We start from the raw sequence: 21,503 nt of genomic DNA on the forward strand, positions 1-21,503 counted from the left end.
ACTTTCTCCTAATGTTCTAGAATGCTTGCAGCCACCACCATCTTACAGATGAGGAAACTGAGGTTCTGAGAAGGAAATCGTTCGCCCAAGGCCACGCAAGCTGTAAGTGGCAGGGCTGGGATCTGAACTGGCCATCTGTCCCAGAATCCCTGGCTCCCCACCGCCCTGTGCTGCCTTCAAGATTATTGGATAATGTTTCCCTCTCTGAGATCATGCCCAAGGATTCCTCGCCAAAGGCCAGGCTGTCAGTAACTGGGAGAGAAGTCACGGACCCAAGAAATCCACTCATTGGTTCCCACACCACTCTTCAGTGGGCCAATGTGCATCGGCGTTAAAGTTGTGGCCTTTGGAATCAACTTAACTGTATTTAAATCCAATTTCCACCTCTTACTGGCAGTGTGACCTCGAACAGGTTACTTAACTTCTCTCTAAAGTGCGGTGCAGTGATCAGGATTCTGGTTCCCAACAACAGAACCAACTCAAACTTTGTGAAGCAAAACAAAGCCTCTACTGGCTTCTGTACCTGACAAACCAGGAGACAGAGCGAGATCTAGATGGGGCCAGACGCAGGGACTCGGACGCCCTCACCAGGAATCTTCATCACCTATCTCCTTTTCTGTCACTGTCATTCTCAGGCCATCTCCCACTTGGTGGGAACAAAGATGACCCACCCTTCTTCACACCTTCAGCTTAGGACTCCCCAGTGCAGCAGCCCCAGTGAACTAGATCTTTCGCCCAGGAGTTCCAAAAACCATTCCAGAGTTGATGCTGTCTCCGCGTAAGGCACATGACGGTCCTGTGCCAGTCGTGGTGTCCAGAGGGAGAGGAGTTTCTGATTGGCCAGGCCCGGGTGACATTCTCATACCCGGAGCCGAGAAGTGCACGCAGACGTGCTCTCAGGAGAAGAGGTGTGAAAGCTGGGCCGGCCAGAGCAGCTGTGTGCGCCGCAGCACTGCGATGGTACCCTCATCCGCCTCCACCCGGGCCTGGCATTTCTCCGGGTTCTGCTGAACATTTGTATTGCTGTCATTCCTCACGTGATGCCTGGTGAGGCATTGGTGTCTGCCATCCTACAGGAGCTAATGTTCCTAAAGAACACGGCGTGCCGGGCCCAGGTGCCAGAGCACCTGCTCGGGTCACCTTTTGAAGACTCCCTAGCAGCCACGTCCTGAGCCCCCAGCCACCAAATCCACCAGATCTTTTGCCAGCCCTGAAAGTTCCCTCTAGAGGACTCAGGAGAGCCACAGAGGATCAGCTCGATGAGGGCACGAGAGCTTCCGGGCTCCTCCAGGCTCAGCTCCCACAGCTGTTGGGAGGTGGATTTCGCGAGCGCAGCCCCCTCCTTGGGCTCAGAGCCCCCTCCTGTGCCGCACTGCAGCAGCGGTGGAGAATGCCAGCCCAGCCTGCGGATCTCCCCGCCTCAAGCCAGGAGCACCGCGGTTTGCATGCCAGCCTGGTCTGGGGGGAGTCACAGGCCGTTCTGCATCTATTTCAAGGTTCTGGATTTCGTGGCTTTTTTTTTTTTCAATCACCCTGCAAAGTAGGTCACCTGCTCCTCTTCCAGCTGCCTTTGAGCTTCTTTGGAACAAGGCAGATACTATCCTTTGATTCTGAGGGCATCCGCCTTTCTGGCCCCGAGGACTGCTGTGGGGGAAGGGGGTGGGTGCTGAGCCATTCCATGGAGGACACTGGCCCACTTGAGGCCTGGGTGAGGGAGAAGGGTGAGGAAGGAAGGCAAAGAGAGAGTGAGGAGAGGAGGTGAGGAAGAGAGGGCCAAGCGGTCAGAGCCTGGGTGTTGGGCCCTGTCCTGACTTCTCCGAGCTGCTAAGTTTCAGATCAATTTAAACGGTATCTCCTCGGCCTTTAAAACAGGCCTTCATGGTTCAGATTTGGCCAGGAAACCCAGCCCAGTGTGACGAGACGGCAGCCTCTCCTGGGCAACAGGCAAGCGTGCTGGTGGGCTGGGGCCCTTCGGAGTAACCGTGTTTTTCTTCCCAGGGGCTGGCTGGAGACCTATGACATGAATACCTCGGAGCCGAAGACGGAGCCAGAGAGCATGACCCCCGGGGGCCGGCCCCCCTACCGCAGCAACGCTCCCTGGCAGTGGAGCGGGCCTGCCTCCCACAACTCTCTACCCGCCTCCAAGTGGGCCAGCCCCAGCACCCCCGGCCATGCCCAGTCCCTGAGCCGGCCCCCGAAGCAGACCCCCATGGTCCCCTTCCGGGAGCCCCAGCCCCTGCACAGCAAGAGGTAAGGGCTAAAGAGGGGTGCCACCCTGTCTCCCTCCCGTCTAGCTCCTCTGTGCTTTGCCCTTTTCTCTCTCCTACCCCTTTTTTCCAGTCTCCTTCTCCCCTCAGTCTTTCTCTCCTTCTCCTCCTTCTGCCTCCCTCCCTTCCTTCCCTTAAATTTTCATTACGAGCCTCTTGTGTGAGGGCCCGGTGCTGGGGAGCTCCATGTCGGAGGCTGGATATCCATCAGACCATGTATGATTAAAACTATATATTTTTTAAAAGATCAAGGGACTGAGAAGCACAAAATTCAGGGTAGTGATTGCTTCCTGGGGGAGGCAGGGAAGTGGAAAGCGGGCCTGTGTTGGTGCCATTCTAGTTCTTGGGTTGGGTGGTAGCTTTAGGAGTTGGGTTTTATTATGATGGTGGATACCTTGCAGATAAATTATTTCGAATGTAGTGTTTATTTAAAAATAAAGAAAATTTTCCAAGAAGTGAAGGAATCTAGCTTGCAGAGGGGCATCTTGCTTCCGCAGCCTGTCAGGCCTCGGTCAGGGCTGTGGAAGCTGACCACTGCATCTGTAGTGGGAGAGAGAAGGCGGGGGTATCCTGGTCTCCCACCACCCTCAGGGATGGTTCAGCGGCCGTCCCTCCATCCTGATGGGAGGGTGGCAGATGAAGCCGATGGGACGTGGTTGGACCTGAGGGAAAGGTCTAGCTTCCCTCCTCTGAGAGCAGGAGTATTCTCACTCACCCCTACCTCCTTCCTCCTGTTTTTGTTCCAGGCCTGTCAGCTTCCCAGAAACCCCTTACACAGCATCACCAGCAGGGGCCGACAAAGTCCCTCCCTACCGACAGCCTTCTGGGAGCTTCTCCACCCCCGGCTCGGCCACCTACGCGAGATACAAGCCATCTCCAGAAAGGTCAGAGTCTCTTCACTCTTTCCAAATTAAGGAATCTGATGAAAGCTGGGGATCCTTCTTCCCCAGGAAATGCACATACTCTACAAGTTCATTTGCCATTTTCTGGGGTTTCTGGATCCCTGAAGGTCATCGGAGGACCTCCAGGAGGATTGGCTATGTCCATTAAGATTTTGGGCCAAGCTGTCCTGGGCAAGACTCACTGTTGGCTTTCCTTGTAGCAGAATTTCAGTTGCCATTTTCTTAACACGTGTATCCCTTGTTTAAGCAAGACCATCTGCCTTTTAGCTTGGCCATTCAACGACCTCTCCAGCTCCTCCTCTCCAGGACCAGTCCACCAGCATTACCCAGTTTTCCTGGCCTTTTAGACTTCAGTCCTGTCCCCTTGGACCCGTCTCCAGTCTGACAGCCTGAGGGATCCTCTCAACTCCTCTCAACTCCTCCATGGTTCCCTCATGCCCAGGCTGTCCAGCTGCCCTCAGCCCTGGTGCCCTGTGCCCTCCTTCCTCCAGGATCTCCATCTCAGGGGCAGCCGCCATATTCCTGTGTCCTCAGGCCAGAGCCATGGGCTTCATCCTGGGTGTCTCCCTTCTTCCTCCCCACTACTGCGGTCCATCCATTCAGCCTCCTGAGCAGCTCGGCCCCCCGTACCCTCCTCCTCTCCCCAGTGCCCCACCCTGGCCGCCTCCCTGAGCCCTCCTGTGGTCCCACCTCCTGTGGTCCACCCTCCACTCAGCAGCCACGAGATCTTTCCATATCAGACCATGCCTGTCCCCTGCTTCAAACCCTCCCACGTGTCCCACGGCCCTCAGGACATAGCCTTAGCTCCTCCCCGTGGCCACCAGGCCCCACCCGCCTCTCCAGCGTTGTGCAGTGCCACATATCACCCTCCTTGGCCACTTGCACTTTCCTGAGTAGGCTGTCTGAATTTCAGAGCCCTCCTCCGTGTTCCTCCCTCTCCTACAGATTCTTCACACTCTTCACCCCACACTCCCCCATCCTGCCAGCTTGAGCACTGATGCTCCTCCTCTGGGAAGCCTTCCCTGAACCTCCCCCAGCACTAGGTGCTGCCACTCTGCCCTCAGTTCCCTGTGTGTTTCCTGACCGTGGGCTTGAGCATTCTCCCTCCATTCTGTTAGCGCAGTTAAGAGAACGTGTGTGCGCACACATATCTTCAAGATCTAAGACCTTCCTGGTTTGTCTGTACGTGACCATCACACAGCACAGGGACTGGCACGTGGTAAATCCTTGGGTGGGGTGAGTGCGTGAGTTTGTTTAGATAAGACCCCCCACCGCAAGAGCAGGCATCTGTCCACTCAGCCAATAGGTCTCGATCTTCATCATGCCTCAGGATCACCCAGAAAGAGGCCTTGAAACAAACATTTCCTTGGCCTCACCCCTGAGGCTCCAACGTGCTAGGTCTGGAGCGTAGAACATACAGGATCGATGCTGCCAATCCAGGGAACACACTCTGAGAGCCACTGAACTAAACCATTGTTGGATTCTAAGCCTCTGCCGTAAGATTGGGTAAAACATACTTCCTCTTCTGTTTTCTAGCCACCACCATTGAGCTTTCATTCAGCAGAGGGTCTCACACCTGCTGTGTGCCAGGTGCATAGAGCACTATTTGAGCTCCTCACTTATCTGTAGGTTCCTGTGGTCACTGCTGCTGGCTGTGGGGGAGAGCGTGCCCTAGAAACAATGTGCACCCTGACAAACACTCTGAGAGTCTCAAGTCTTGGAAGAGGGAGCACAGCCCAGTCCCAGAGGTCAAGGCTGGCTGCCTGGAGGAGGTGACATTTGAACAGGGCTCTGAGAGATCACTAGGAGTTTGCCCCAGAGAAGAGGGAGAAAGTCATTCTAGGCAGAGCAAAGGCCACAGATGTGAGTAAGCACAATGGTGTGGAATACAGTAGGAATGAAGGGGAATCTGGTGTGGGGGGACCATGGGGACGCCTGGGCAGCAGCAGTAGCCGAGGCTAGAGGCTAGAAATGGCAGTTGGTACAAAGTGATTGGGCAAGAACGGAGATGGTAGGAATGATGTTACTGGTAAGTCCAGGGAGCATTGTTTTTCAGAGTCTTGAGGTGCCTCCCCTTTATTGTTATTTTTGAACTTTTTGAAATAAGTATAGATTCACAGGAAGTTGCAAAGAAATGCACAGGGAGCTCCACGAACCCTTCACCCAGCCTCCGCCATATAGTATAAAAGCAAGGCATTGATGTTCATACAACCCATGGAGTTTATTCAGAATTCGCCAGCCATACGTGTGCATGTGTGTGTGGCGAGGGTGTGTGGCTCTGTGCAGTTTTGTCACGTGTGTGATATTGCATAACCACCACTACAATGTACACACTCAGCTGTACCATCACCACAAAGCTCCCTTCTGCTACCCCCTTATAGCCACACCCACCCCTCCACCATTTGGCAACCATTAATCTGTTCTGTGTCTCTGTTTACTGCTATTTTATGAATGTTCTATAAAAGGAATCATATAGTATATATCCTTTTGAGATTCTTTTCCACCCAGCATAATTTCCATGAGGTTCATTCAAGCTGTTGTATCGATAGTCAGTTCCTCATAGCTGAGCTGTATTCCGTAGTTTGTTTAACCAACCATTCTCCCATCAAAGAATATTTGGGTTGTTTCTGGACTTGGGCTGTTACAAACATTCATACTCTGAACACGCATGAAAACAAATTTTTATTTTCCTGGGATAAATGCCCAGGAATACAATTGCTTGCCAAGATATGGAAACAATCTAAGTATCTGTTGACAGATGAATGGATAAAAGAAACACAGTGCATATACACAACGGAATATTATGTAGCCATAAAGAGAGGAAGTCCTGCCATTTGTGACCACATGGCTGAACCTGGGGGTTTTTACACTAAGTGAAATAAATAAGACAGAAAAAGACAAATACTGTATGGTATCACTTATATGCGGAATCAAAAAAGTCAAACTTAGGGGGCGCCTGGGTGGCTCAGTCGGTTAAGCGTCCAACTTCGGCTCAGGTCACGATCTCACTGTCCGTGAGTTCGAGCCCCGCGTCGGGCTCTGTGCTGACTGCTCAGAGCCTGGAGCCTGTTTCGGATTCTGTGTCTCCCTCTCTCTCTGACCCTCCCCTGTTCATGCTCTGTCTCTCTCTGTCTCAAAAATAAATAAACATTAAAAAAAAATTTTTAAAAGAAAGTCAAACTTAGGACGCCAGAGTAGCTCAGTCAGTTAAGCATCTAACTCGATTTCGGCTCAGGTCATGATCCCAGGGTCGGGCTGTGCACTGAGCATAGAGCAACTTGAGATTCTCTCTCCTTCTGCCTCTCTCCCCAGCTCGTGCTCTCTCTCTGTCTCTCTGTCTCTGTCTCCCTAAGAAAAAATAAGTAAAATTAAAAAAGAATAAAAAGAGAGAGAGTAGGTCAATTGGGCTTTAAAGAAAAAAGTCCCAAACTCATAGAAAAGAGAGGGTAGATTGGTGGCTGGCTGGGGTGGGGGAAATAGGGATATTTTGGTCAGGGGGTACCAGGTTTTGGTTGTAAGGTGAGTACGTTCAGAGGATCTAATGTACGTCCAGGCATGGTGCCTATAGTTAATAATTCTGCATTGTGCACTTGAAATCTGCTAAGAGAGTAGATCTTGGGCGTTCTCACCCCCAAAAAAGGCAACTACGTGAGGTGAGAGATGTGCTAATTAGCTTGATTGTGGCAATCATTTCACAGTGTGTACGTATATCAAATCATCACGTTGTACACTTTAAATATATGAGTTATATTTGTCAGTTATACCTCAGCAAGGCTTGGGGGGGGCGGGAGAGATGCTTCTAGAGTGCTACTTGCTCAGCAAATGGAGAAGAGTGTTACTTCAGTGAATGTGTGTGCTGACTGTTCTGCAGCACACGTAGAGAAGTGTTGGGGGGGGCGGGGCAGGGAATACAATCGCTTGCTGTGTGGTAAGCCCATTTTTAGTTTAAAAGGAGCTGCCAAACTGTTTTCCAGAGCGCGCATACCATTTTCCATTCCCGCCGGCAGTGTGTGAATGATCAGGCTTCTCCACATCTTCACCACCATTGGCTGTCGCCACTGGTTTTCATTGTAGCTCTTCTGTTGGGTGCGTGAGGAGACGTCATCGTGGTCTAAATTTGCGTCTCTGTAATGGCTGGTGACGTCTTTTCATGTGCTTATTTATTTGCCAACTGTATACCTTTTTAGGGAAGTGTCCATGCAGGTCCTTTTGCCCGTTTTCTAATCGGATGCAGCATTTTCAGCTTTGGAGAGTTCTTTGTATATACCGGACATGAGTCCTGTGTCAGCTGTGTGATTTGCAAATCTGTTCTCCCAATCTTTAATTTCTCCTTTTGTCTTTTTTTTTTTTTTTTAATATTTATTTGGGGGAGAGAGCAGGTGGGGGAGGGGCAGTGAGAAGAGGACAGAGAATCCCAAGCGGGCTCTGTGCTGACAGGCTGACAGCAGCGAGTCCCAATGTGGGGCTCAAACTCATAAACCTTGAGATCATGACCTGAGCTGAAATTGGACCCTCGACTGACTGAGCCACCCAGGTGCCCCCATTCTCTCGTCTTCTTAACAAGGACCTGTCACAAAACAAAAGGTCTCAATTTCGACAAGGTCCCAGTTACATTTTTTTGCTCTTTATGGTTCATGGTTTTGTTGTAAAGTCTAAGAACTCTTTGCCTCATTCTGGGTCCTGAACATTTTCTCATTTTTTCTGGTTTTTCACATTTATGTCCATGATCCATTTTGACTTCGTTTTTGCATAAGGTGAGAGGTTTAAGTTGACATTCTTCTTTTTTTTTTTTTTGCCTCCTGACGTCCAGTCTGCTTCAGCACCACTTCTGGAAAAGGCTGTCCATCTTCCATTGCATTGCTCTTGCTCCTTAAAGCAAAAAAAAAAAAAAAAAAAAAAAAATCGTTGGAAGGGGAAATCAATTGGGCACGTTTGTGTAGGTCTATTTCTGGATTCTCTAGTCGGTTCCACTGAGCTGTATGCATGATCTCAGTGAGTACTCCCGGTGACTCCACAGGTAGGTACTTCATTATCCCATTTTACAGAGGGGAAACTGAGGCTCAGTGAGGTGAACCCACTTGGTCAAGGTCACTCTTGCAGGAAGTGGTAGAGCTGGAACAGGAACCCAGTCCCATGTGATTCTGGAGAACTGATACTGACCCGCGACCTGTCCTGCCAAAGGTCTCTGAGCTTATCCTCCAAATCAGGTTAACATACACAGTCCCCCCTGGAGTCCCTGCCCCAGGAAACTGTTCAGGCTGTCTGGCATGAACAAGTGGGAAAAGAACACTTCTTTGTTAAACATCAGGCCTTCCCAGCCTATCCCTCTCTTCCCAGGACTCCACAGGAAACCCAGTTCTCAACAGTTTGTTTGTGTGGTTTTTATCTCGGTCAACATCTAGATTCCAAGCTTTGCAAAGTCTGCTAGCACGACGCATCCCCTAAAGCCTCAGAAGTGTCTTTCCCAGTCAGTCACCAGCCCGTGGTAAGAGGCCTGGGAGCAGGCCAGGGCTGTACCGGTGTTAGCCTCAGCTCCTTTCCCCTCTCCTCTCCGCCCAGCTTCCCCAGGACCTCCTGGAACCCTTGTGACCCCTATGTCTCCTGCTGTCTCCAGTGGGCCTGCTACTTGCCGAGTTCATCAAGCTCTTAGAATTGTGACAGCCCTTAGACACAGAATCTGTCTGGTGCCCATCCTGGATTTACTGAGAGGTAGTAAGATGGCCTTTATTAGCCGTGTGAGTGTGGGCAAGTGACTTCACCTCTCCACACCTCAGTTTGCTCACATGTAAAATGTCTGTCCCTGAGCAGTGTTGAGAATATTCAAGGAGGAAACCCTTGCAGAGCACTTAGGACTGTGCCTGGCACATAGTAAGTGCTCCTTAACGGTTATGACAGTTACCACCAAGCGCAGCGCCTGTCCTGGCAGCAGGGGCAATTGCTGCCTGTGTCCTCAGGAGTTTGCCAGCCTCGTTGGCAGGGTGAACAAACCACTAAACTCAGCACGGAGCATTAGGACGCACAGTGCACCCGGCTCAGCAAGCCTGCAGGGGGCGGCCGGACCTTTGCTCAGCAGACCACCTGGATGGCTTTTCTTTTTTCTTTTTCCTGTTTTTCTCTGCCGGCTCCGTAAAGAATGGTGAGGAGGCATTTGACTGCAGGTGACAGAAAACCTAACTTGAGAAGGCGTGAGGCCCTAACGGGAATTTATTATCACATAGCCCAGAAGGAGGGTGGCTGTAGGGCTGGTTTAGGGAAGTCCTCGGGGACTGACTCCTTTAGTGACCCATGGTGGCTGTTGTGACCCCCAAGCAAAATCAGTGCCCTGTAGAAAAAAATGAAAGAGCTTCTGTTTGCTTTTGAGAGTAAAGGAGCTGGGTCTCTTGGGGCGTCTGGGTGACTCAGTCAGGGAAACGTCCGACTTTGGCTCAGGTCGTGATCTCACAGTTTGTGGGTTCAAGCCCCATGCTGGGCTCTGTGCTGACAGCTCAGAGCCTGGAGCCTGCTTCGGATTCTGTGTGTGCCTCTCTCTCCGCCCCTCACCCACTCATGCTCTGTCTCTGTCTCTCAAATAAATGTTAAAAAAAAAGTAAAGGAGCTGGGTCTCTTACCTATCCCTGAACCATCCCCTGGCAGGGCCACATTGGACCCACTTGACTATCTTAAATTTGTCAGGATTTATTCAGGTCACATGGCCGAAGGATGGGCACCACAGGGGAACCTGGGCCTTACCAGCAGGGACAAAGAAGGTGACAGTTGTTGGTGTGGCAGCCAATAACGACGACATCATCCACCCACCTCACCCACCTCACCCGGTCATCTTGGAGTTCACCCACGCATTCCTCCGTCAGTCCGTGTAGGAGACCAGCAGAGCGGCCAGAGCCCTCCCCTCCAGAGAGGCTCTTGCCCGCGTTCACATCTGTCTTGGTACTTTCTTCCATGGCCGTGTAGGAAACCCAAAGCCAACATCCCGGCAGCCCAGCCCTGCCGACCTGAAGGCACTCCCCATCAGGCCTCTTCAGGGTCCGCCAGCGCATCAGCTCCTGCCTGAAGATGCCTGAAACTATAGTTAGTTTCTCACCATAACCAAAACCCTTTATCTTTAAAGTGATGTCATCTTCCAAGAAAAGGTAGAAGACTCTAACATTTCTCAGATGAGGTTGAGAATAGCTCTGATCTTCTCTTCTTCTGGGGATTTTTGCCCAGAGCCAGGCATGGTGAGGTGCCGGCATGTCCGCATTTCCAAGCAGCTTGACCAGGACTTGGCAACGTTTGAAACGGCGCCAAAGGGGACGCGCGCGCGTGCACTCACACACGCCCCAAAGAACGGCAGCATAGGTCAGTCATTTTACATTGGGATAATAGGGTTTGTTAGGGAATTACGTGATTGGACAAAGTACAGGTTGTCTTCGTGGAGGGACAGTAGCTGAGTGGTGAAGCATGGTAAAATACTTCCAGCTAAAGACAGTCCGTCAGTTAGGATCAGGTTTAACTGCATAATAGAGAAAACAGTGACTCAGGCGAGACAGTTTCTTTCTTTCCCCAGTGTTGTCAGAGACCCAGGCTCCTCCTCACCAGCTCTCTGCTATCCTTGGCCTGTGGCCTACTGATCGTAAGGTGGCTGCTGGAGCTTCAGCCTTAAGGAGGTGACGAGGCCGAGGCACCCGCAGCACACTTGCAGAGGTTTCTTGGAAGTCCCACGCACCACTGTTATCACATTGGCCAGGCCTGCAAGAGAGCCTGGAAATGTGGTCTGTGAACCAGTTACGTTGCAGCCCTGGGTACAGCCGGGATTCTGTTCCCAAGCCACAAGCCCAGGATAGATACTGGGGGAGCCTCCGCTCATACCTTCCACTTTCCTTGGGCTGACCCCCGCCACCGCTGACATTTTCCTTTAGTACTCGGGATGTGATGCAGACGTTTTGAGGAAGTGGAATAAACACATCAACACCTCAGTTTCCCTCTGCGGTGGAGCCACATTTTACCAGGCAGTTGGCTGGCTGCTAAGTCAGTATTGAATACTGCTGTGCTTTTTCTTGTTTTGGCTCTGTCTGCCTTCCCTGGAGGTAGTAGAAGTCAAGGTTTGGGGAGGTGGGGATAATACGTATTTTCTTGGCAGGTGGGTGGAAGTGGGTTTTTGGGAAGTCCAGGGCACCCCTGGAGCTCCCCTCTGCTGCCCGGGGGGCGGTGAATCCTAGGGGTTTAGAGTCAGGCTTTGCAGAAACAGCCCTGGCTTTAGGCTGGTAGGATGGCCCCAGAGACGTCAGTTAACTCCTCTTTTCAGTGTTGGGGGTTCCAGTTTCTCAGCCTCCCAAGTTCCAAAGGAAGCAAGTTGGGGAATCACAAAGTCAGCTTCATTAACAGAGGCTCCGTGACTCTCCCGAAGTGCCGGGCCTGTGTCAGTGGGGTGTTCTAGCCACAAATAACTGAAATTTGGCTAGCCCAAACATTGTGGGAATGCATTATCGCACAGAAAAGGAGGCTCAGAAATAGGTCAGGCTCCAGGGAGGGTTAATCCAGCATTTCAACAACGTCATCAAAGGCCCAGTCCCTTCCGCCTTCTAAGTCTTGTATGCTCAGCATTGGCCTCGTCCTCAGGCTGCTAGCCTGAGGTCAACAGCGGGTCACGGTGTTCTGTCTGGACCCAGCAATACCCAGGTGAAGAAGAGAAGCCATCCTTCCTCGTCATTGCTCTCAGGAGCCAGGAGGCTTACCTCAGAAGCCCTCCCCTGCACACTTCCCCCATTTCAGTAACAAACACCTGAAAACGTCAGTGACTTAAGTCAGCAAAGGTGTATCTGGTGCCCACGCTGGAGCGCCACTGCTGGTTGACAGAGGACCTCTCGGGACCCAGGCTGTCAGAGGCAGCCACTGTCCCCAGGTCGCTTCCCTCACAGCTTGTTGACAAGACCAGGCCTAGACCCTACCTAGCCAATCTTAAGGGGCCAGGAAGTATGGTCCTCCAGCCACGTGGAGGGCCAGAAGTATTTTCTGAGAAGCTTCGTAACTCTCACAACCTCTCACATCATATCAGCTAAGATTGTGTCGTCTGCCTTTCCCTGAACCAACCCCAGGCAGAGAGAAGGGTTTCAGTCATGACTGGCTCTGATCTGTGGTGGAATGGATGTTGGAGGCGCCCTTGGGATTCATTCCAGGACATAGAGCTAATGCACCTGGGACGTGTGGCCATAGGGAGAGCCTTCTGCTGATTCCTCCCTTAGATCTCAGCCATCGCTGTGGGTATACAGAGCCAACCTCCGGGAGAGCCCCTGTCTGCGAGATAACTTTTGTTATTTCATCCACTCTCCTACCCTGTGAAGTAGAAAATGTCAGTATCCCATTTTTCAGATGAGAAAACCGCAGCTCATACTAATGAGCACTTGCCTGACCAACGTCACATAGCTAGTAAGGGATGGGACAGGGGTTTGAGCCCAGCTCTGTCTCACTCTGAAGCCTGAGCATACAGCTTCTCTCCTGCAGCGCCTTCCTCCGACAGAGGGATGTACACTGAGTTCTGGCCTGTTGGCCACTTCTCACAGCTCTGTGTGTGTCAGCCTCGGGCTAAGCGCTGGGCACACAGGACATCAGTCAGTCCTTTGAGGAAAGGCCTACTGCGATCACCAGCTTAGGAAAACTGTAGCTCGGGGCTAGGAAGTGACTGTCCCTGGCTGAGAAAGAGGTGGTGGCGAGGTTTGAATCCCAACCTGTCCAGCTCTAGGCCTCCTGTACCTACAAATGCTTCAACCCGAGACAGGCGTGGGGGGCGGAGCTGCTGGCAACACCTCACCCCATTTCACAGCCACGAAACAAGACCCCTGGGGAGCCTACCAGTAGGGCCTCCACCCAAGTGGCTTCTGCCCCTCCTTCCTTGAAGGACCCTGCATTGCCCGGCACTCCCTGGCATGCTTCCCGGGCGAGACTCATTCCTGACCCTCAGCTAATAGTATGTTTCCGGGATTACTCATCTAGGATCCCCTCTGCACAGAGCCTCCAGTGTATTTAAAACCCACCAGTGAGCAGGCTGTTGGGCTCAGATGGTTTTTGACACGCCAGCCCTTCACCCTGTGCTCGCTTCCTCTCGCTCCCCTGCAGGTATGCGGCCGCCCCACACCCGCTGCTGTCTTTTGATCCCCACTTCAGCCACGACGGGATGTCCAGCGGCGACTCCTCCTCAGGCGGCTTGACCAGCCAGGAGAGCACCATGGAGCGTCAGAAGCCAGGTAGGGCCTCCCCGGGACCGGCTGCACCCGCCTACCTTGCCCAGCGGGACTTCCTATAATTTGCGAGGGTGCACACCTCCCCCCTGTCAGCGACAGATAGAACACAAAGGAAAGCTGTTGGAGCCTCATGTAAGATTAGGGAGGTCGCCCCAGAGAGCAGCAGGGACCAGTGAGCCTGATCCTCCTCTGTCCAGACACGGCGTCAGCAGATGGCACGCACTCAGGAGCCCGTGTACAGACGTGCGACGTGGAGGTGTCAACCTCCCAGGGAAACAGCAGAGAAGGACTAAAAGTGGTGCTCTCAGGGGAGCAGAACTGATTGTGTTCTGAGGCTTTTCATTACATAAACCCTCCTGTGCTCTTTTCTCACTGTTAGATGTGCAGCACATGCTGAGAAAAGAGCCAGATCATGAGTGTCCAGCATGATAACAGGTCACAAAGTGAACACACCCACGTCCCACACCTAGGGTAAAAGGCTGAACATGGCCAGCCTCCGAAAGCCCCCCAGGCCCCTCCCAGTCAGCACCCCCAAAGGCCACCCCTGCCCTGCTTCTCACAGCCAGACTTCGTTTTGCCTCGTTATGAATTTCATGTATATGAAATACTCCTGCTGGCTTGATGCGTTTTGTGTGCACGTCTGGCTTCTGTCGCTCAGTACCATGTTATTGAGAGTCAGCCACACGGCTGTGGGAGGCAGTGCAATTTCTGAGTCGTTCTCCATTGTTCGAATGACCCACAACGTATTACTCCGTTCTGGCACTGATGGACATTTGGGTGGCTTCCAGCTTGGGGCTGCTTAGACTAGTGCTGTTGGGAGTGTTCTCATACTGGTCTGTGCTGAACACACGCTCACACTTCCGCCGGGTATATGCCTGCAAGTGGAATTGTTAGATCACATGTTTAACTTCATGCAAAGCTGCCACGCCTTTGCTCAGAGTGACAAGCCATTTCACACTCCCTCCCGTGACAGAGGAGAGGTGTGGCCGCTCCGTATCCTCACCAACCTTTGGTGGACGCATAGTGGTGTCACATTGTGGTTTTAATTTGCATTTTCTGGTGCCTGATAAGACTGAGCATCTTCTGATCTGTTTATCTTCCTATGTATGATTAATTGTGGGCATGTACACTTTGTGGAATATTTGAAGTAGAATTTCACATAACAAACTTGTCCCCCCTTGGAAGTCTGAGAACTACCCGATGAATGGGTGGGTTCAAAAGAAAGGAAAGGAATGAAGTGTAAAAGAGCATTGACATTGGAGGGGGGAGACATGGAGCTGTCCTCTTAGAGAGATAGTCGGGAATTTCCAGGCGGCTCCAGGGGCTGACCATGTCAGAGTCGCCAGCTCCCTCAGGCATGGTGGGACAGGGAAGAGGTTGTGTGTCCCAGGAGTAGCAGCCTGGGCAATTTCTCGGCCCCCCAGCCCTATGGTTCCCTTAAACCAGGGAAAACAGTTGTACTTCAGGCAAGTGGGTCGCCATCCCGACTTCGCTCCCTTCTGCTGCCTCCGGGGCCTGCAGACATGGCTGGCTTCTCTCCTCCACACACCCGATCCTGCCAGCCACTGCCTGCAGCCCTGTGCTCTTCTCCACAACAGACAGATTTGCATCTTTCCTTCCCCACCCAGTTCAGAAAAAGAAAAGTGTTGCTTGGCAATTTCATTACACCAAAGTGTAAAATGGAGAGGAAATTTTTCCAACGTTCACCCAAACAAGGTGTCACAGAAACTCACCATTGTCTTTCTCTTCTCTCTTCTGTCCCCTAGGGCTTGGCTCCCCCCTTACTTCCTTGGGACCTTGTTATAAGTTGACTTAACACCACTACCCCCCGCTACACACACACACACACACACACACACACACACACACAAAGAAATCAGGGCAGTCTGTGGTTAGAAATCATCATGAAGCCTAGGGGCGCCTGATGGCTCAGTTGGTTAGGTGTCCAAGTCTTGGTTGCAGCTCAGGTCATGATCTCATGGTTCGTGAATTCAAGCCCCTCTTTGGGCTCTATGCTGACGGCATGGAGCCTCCTCGGATTCTCTCTCTCTCAAAATAAATAAATAAACATTAAAAAAAAGAAAGAGGTCATCATGAAACCTAGAATGTGCTCAAGACCCAGACAAGGTAATTCATGGTGGAGAATCGGGCACTGTGACAAGACATGGGGATTCTCCCAGCCCTGATCAGATGATGTAATCATAGTAACAGCAGGACAGTTTTGCATGCTTGTTATACACCCAGCGCCATACTGGGTACTCTCCATGCCCTCTTACTTCATATTTAATCATCTCAGGAATGTGACAGAGTGGGTACTTTTTACTGGCCCGTTTTAGAAATGAGGAAGGTGAGGGGCGCCTGGGTGGCTCAGTCAGTTAAGCGTCTGACTTTGGCTCAGGTCATGATCTCACAGTTTGTGAGTTCCAGCCCCGCATCAGGCTCTCTGTTGTCAGCATGGAGCCTGCTTCGGATCCCCTGTGCCCCTCTCTCTGCCCCTGCCCTGCATGCGCATGCATGTTCTCTCTTTCTCTCTCTCTCTCTCTCTATCTCTTTCTTTCTCTCTCAAAAATAAACATTTTTTTAGATGAGGCATAGGAAGGTTGTCACTTGTCCAAGGTCCCTGCTGGTGAGAGGCATAATTGCGATTGAACCAAAGCCTATTGGGTGCTAGGACCCCTCAGCCCCCACCGTCCACAAACACCACCCACAGCCCCTCACCCACAGAGTGTGAGTATTTCTCAAGCTTGAGAGCACCCAGGTTGGGAAGGAGGCCCCTGAGTCACCAGCTGCCCGAGTCTGTGCTTGGCCACAGTTGTAGCACATCTGTCACAGCCAAATTCATGTCTGTCACCTGCCTGGTATGACAAGGGAGATCATTCCATCAGGAGAGCCAGAAGGTTACCAGGGGCCATTCAGAGACCCAGTGAAGGGCCCCATATCAGGGCCTGTTAAGGACAGAACTGAGGACCCTGAGGCAGCGTAGGAGGGGAAGGGACCTCGTCCTCTATCCCGCTGTTCATTTGACCTATCGCTAATGATAAACACCACACTGGGCACCACAGTGTGAGCCAGACGGGCACGTTCCCTGCCTTCTTGGAGGCACAGTCTGGTGGAGAGACGGACAGTAGATGGGCACACAGTGATAAATGATCACTATTAAGGCTGAATATCAAGTGGAAACTATAACACAGTGCTGAGACAGATGGACAGGGTTTGGGGGAATCTCTGAGCAAACTATATTCAGGTGAGACTGGAAAAATGTTGGGAAGAGAACATTCCAGGGAAAGAGAATAATCAAAGACCCTGAGATAGCAGTGAGCGTAGGAGGAACAGTAAGGAGGCCATGTGGCTGGAGAAGTAGTGGAGGATGAGGTCAGAGAGGGGACAGGGCCAGAGCATGTGGGGAGGACTTTGTCCTTCGCTCAGAGTGGGACAGGAGCTCCGTCCTTCTGAGCGAAGGAGGAATGGGACCTGGGTGTTCACAGGGTCTCTCTGACTGCCGATTCTTGCAGGATAGGTACAGGGGTGGTAGGGATGGGCAGCTTCTAGATACAGTCATTTAAAGGTAGAGTTGATGGCACTTCCTAATCCTCTACATGGATATGAGAGAGAGGAGACAAGGTTGATACCAGGTTTCTGCCCTGAGCAGCTGAAAGGATCGAACCACATGGACTGAGCAGGAAAGACAGTGAGTGATGCAGGTTTGGGGGAAGATAAGCAGTTGGTCTTGGCCATGTTCAGCAGGAGGTGCCTGGTAGCCACCCCAGAGGAGGTGTTGTGAGGTAGCCATCTATACGGCAAAGGTCTGAAGTCGGGAGAGGTCCGGGCCAGGGACAGAAAAATGGAAGCCACCAGTGTCATAGGTGGTACTTAAGGCTGGCTGTGGCTGTCACAGGCTTGGCTGTCTCTAGAAATGTGGTTTCCAGCATGATCTGGCCACCTCCCAGAAACTAGTACTTCCGGGCCTGTGGGATGCGCCAAAGAGGAAAACCATCTCCAGAGGTAGAGTAGACGGATGAAGTGGGCAGCCTCCCCGCCACCACGTGGACTTTCCAACCAGGCTGCTCTCTGTGGTGGCCCTGAGTGTCCTGCCCAGCCCACGCAGAGCAGGAGCCTTCCCCAGGGGAACATGGGCCCAGCATGTAGTAGTGAGCTCAGGCTCCAACAGGCCTTGTGGGAAGTTCAGAGTCAGCCGTGTGACCTTGGCAGTGACCTCATCTGTCCCAGCCACAGGTCCCTCCTCTGTGGCGGACATCCTAAGTGTCTCTCCTTCCAGCATGGTTTGAGGGTCCAGTGAGGTCACAGCTGCCCAGCCCTCAGCATAGGCCCCAACCCATCATTAAGAGAATGGCAAGCCCTGCTTCTCAAACACATGCTCCCCACCATTGCCAGTGGTGTCATTGCTGGGGAAGCACAGAAAGAGAGTGCAAATGTGGACGGCACACACAGGTCTCAGACCCTCTGTGTGACATTGGACCAGCTACTTGAACTCTCTTGAGTTTTGACATTCCTCACCTTTTGGAAGTGGTACTAATAGCCACCTCACAGTATTCCTTGGAGGACATAGCAAGATGATGTGTGCAAAGCAGTTTTAGTAATACCTGACATAGAACGTGTGTTTAATAGGCACCATTATTGTAATTTTTTTTTTAAGTTTATTTATTTATTTTGAGAGAGAGAGTGCACAAGCAGGTAAGGGGCAGGGAGAAGGAGACATAGAATCCCAAGCAGGCTCCGCACCATCAGCGAAGAACGCAACGTGGGGCTTGAACTCACGAACCGTGAGATCATGACTTGAGCTGAGATCAAGAGTTGGGTGCTTAACCAACTGCGCCACCCAGGCGTCCCTGCTGTAATTATTTTAAATACAGAAGTGATCAAAAGTGTGGGCCTTGGGGTTAGACCACCATGGTTCCTCTGTCCTCTGTTAGTGCATTTGTGTTTGATAGGTAGTAACTAGCCCTCCACTAGAGGGTTTTGGGGGTTGTTTATTTCTTTGTTTGGTTTTTTAGGTCAGTTGCTAAGTTCAGGCACCTTGACTACCTGGAAGTTTAGACTAATTTACACCCATACCGGCCATCACGATTTTAAACCTGTTTCACCTTTGAACCAGCAACTCCACTTGTGGAGTTCCGTCCCAACACAATCCCACTCTTGTTCAGGGTTGCGTGTAGAGGGAGAGCCACCCAAACGTTGTTGTAAGGAAGAATTGAAAATAGCCTACATGTTCGTGGTTGAGGAAATGATGTCCGTTCAGCATGATGGAATACTGCACAGCCATTAAAAATAAGACAACTTCGGGGTGCCTGGGTGGCGCAGTCGGTTAAGCATCCGACTTCAGCCAGGTCACGATCTCGCGGTCTGGGAGTTCGAGCCCCGCGTCAGGCTCTGGGCTGATGGCTCAGAGCCTGGAGCCTGTTTCCGATTCTGTGTCTCCCTCTCTCTCTGCCCCTCCCCCGTTCATGCTCTGTCTCTCTCTGTCCCAAAAATAAATAAACGTTGAAAAAAAAATTAAAAAAAAAAAAATAAGACAACTTTATGTTCAGTTACGTGAAGATGTATTACAAGGATATAAAGTGAAAAGCAAGTATAAGTATGCTGTAAAGTAAAAAATCAAATTATAGAACAGTGCTTAGTGTGATTGCATTTTTGTTTACCAAAATAAGTTATGCACATTTAACCAGCAACAGATTGCTACCTTGCATATATAAAGAACCCTGCTTGCCAATAAGATAAAAGTCAATCCTATGGAAAAACGGGAAAAGAGGGCACCCGGGTGGCTCAGTCGGTTGAGTGTCCGACTCTTGATTTCAACTCAGGTCATAATCTCAGGGTTGTGGGATTGAGCCCCACATTGGACTCCACACTGAGGTGGAGACCGCTTAAGATTCTTTCTCTTCCTCTGCCCCCTCTCCCTCACTCGTGTGTGCTCTGTCTCTCTCTAAAATAAATAAAAATGAAAAAGAAAAAAAAAGAAAAATGGGAAAAAGATAGGAACAAGTAATTTACAAATAGAAAATCCAGATGGCCAGTAAGGATGAAAATGTGCTCAACCTTCCTTGGGGATGTTGACGGAGGGTGGTCCTAAGGCTTCAGTGAATTAACCCTTGCAAAGCACTAGACTGGGGTCTAGCACATAGTAAGTGCTTAGTAAATATTTCATCACTGAGTGTTGTTATTCCCCAAGACATAACTTGATGGGGTCATGGTGCTGTATGAGCTGGGCAGACAAGCTGGCAGAGGGGTGGGACCATTTTTAGGGCCAGATTCATCAGGTGGACTCAGGCCAGGGCCTGAGTCACCTCTAACCGCTGATGTGTCTCCTGTCTTCCTGCAGAGCCTTTGTGGCATGTGCCCGCCCAGGCCCGGCTCTCAGCCATGGCGGGAAGCAGCGGGAGCAAGCACACCTCCAGGCAGGACGCAGCAGGCAAAGATTCCCCCAACAGGCATTCCAAAGTGAGTCTGGGCCCCACCTGCTTAATCCTGGGGAGCCAGGACTGCGAAGCTGGCTGCTTCACTTCCCTGACCACTGTGGGTCTGACAGTGTCACCTGGGTGTGGGCCTCTGAATGCCGTACGTGAGCACATCCTTCTCCTTTGCCGTCCACTCCAGCAGAGGGGCCAACTGCTTGGTCTAGAGCCAGACAAACGCACAGCCAGCTCTAGCCCTCGCCAGCCAAGTCATCGCCAGCAAATCCCTTTGCCTCCTTGTGCCACGGTTTCCCTACGATTACACTGGTCATGGTCAGTGTCTTCACCAGCTCAGGCTGCTGTAACAAAATACCGTAGACTGGGTGGCTGACAACAGAAATTTCCTTCTCACAGTTCTGAGGCCGGGAAGTCCAAGATCAAGGCTCAGGCAGATTTAGTGTCTGGTGAAGACCCACTTCCTGGTTCATAGATGGCCTCCTTCTCACTTCATGTGGTGGAAGGGATGAGGGAGCTAGCTCTCTGGGGTCTCTCGTGTAAGGATGTAAATGTATGTATGTGGATTTAATAATCCCACTCACAAGGAATGGATAACTACATATAGGGGTATAAATATGTAAATATGTATAGGGATTTTATAATCCTATTCACGGGGGCTCTACCCTCATAACCTAATCACCTCCCCTAATGCCATCACACTGGGAGAGGTGCACCAGCGGTCAGCCTGTGGCAGTAAGCTAACTGCTCTAACAGACGGTCCCTAAATCTCAGTGACCTCACACAGTAGAAGTTTGTTTCCCTCTCGTATAACACAGTTGGGTGTGGATATTCAGTGAGCAAGCTTTCCACATGGTGATTCTGGAACCTAGGCTCCCTATCCCTTGTGGCTCTGCCGTCCCTCAGGGCCTCAGAGCCCTCTGCTGGGTCCTTGCCTGTTTCTGGCAGGTAGGGGTGGGAGGCAGAGGGGCTGGTGTGCGAAGTCTCTGTAGCCCAGGCCTGGAAATGGTATAAATCGTTTCCACTTATATTGCATTGGCCAGCACTCCATCACGAGGCCACACCTCGGTGCAAGGGAAGCTGGGAAATGTAGTCCTGAGTGCCCCGGGGAAAGGAGGTCGTTTTGGTGAGCACTTGGCAGTCTCTTTGCATCCCTTCATAAGGTGGGAATTTGATGGGTACATTCGATGTGCCAGGCCCTGGGACCACAGTGATGAAGTGGACAGATGTGCCCAGGTGCTCCCAAAGCTGACACCCCAGTGTGGGCAGCAAGCAGTAAGCAGATAAACAGATGCATTCCATAACACCAGGAACTGGTCTTTGCTGTGAAGGATAACCAAGGCAGAGGTCAGGGAGAAGACTGTCAAGCACTACTGCTTTAGGGTGAGGTGGTCAGTGAAGGCCTTGTGAGGAGGCCTTGAATGAAGTAAGGGGCAGTCCATGAAGATACCTGAGGGAAGAGCCTTCCAGGCAGAAGCAATAGCAAGTGCCAAGGCCCTGCTCAGAGCACAGTGATCAGAAGGGAGGGGGCAGATGAAGTTAGAGGGCAGAACGTGGGACCAGACTGCACAGAGCCTCAGGGCGAGGACTCTGGCTCTTCCCATGAGTGAAATGGAGCCACAAGAAGGTTCTGAGCAGGGAAGGGACATGAAATGGGGCAAGTGTTCACAGCCTCCCTCTGGCTGCATATAGGCA

The 21,503-nt window shown here is 51.5% G+C and overlaps 1 protein-coding gene across 3 annotated transcripts in view; it reads left to right on the forward strand.

Moving 5' to 3' along the window:
* Window positions 1-21,503, forward strand: part of SIPA1L3 (signal induced proliferation associated 1 like 3) — a 240,147-nt gene that overhangs the window by 178,509 nt on the left and 40,135 nt on the right. For all 3 annotated transcript variants that reach the window (XM_030297618.1, XM_030297615.1, XM_032591515.1), the window contains exons 11-14: window positions 1,999-2,250; window positions 3,014-3,151; window positions 13,259-13,386; window positions 19,721-19,839. In XM_030297618.1, the coding sequence (XP_030153478.1) occupies window positions 1,999-2,250; window positions 3,014-3,151; window positions 13,259-13,386; window positions 19,721-19,839 (637 nt within the window). The remainder of the gene's footprint in view (window positions 1-1,998; window positions 2,251-3,013; window positions 3,152-13,258; window positions 13,387-19,720; window positions 19,840-21,503) is intronic.

This window comes from Lynx canadensis, chromosome E2 (assembly GCF_007474595.2).
Source record: "Lynx canadensis isolate LIC74 chromosome E2, mLynCan4.pri.v2, whole genome shotgun sequence".
NCBI lineage: Eukaryota > Metazoa > Chordata > Mammalia > Carnivora > Felidae > Lynx > Lynx canadensis.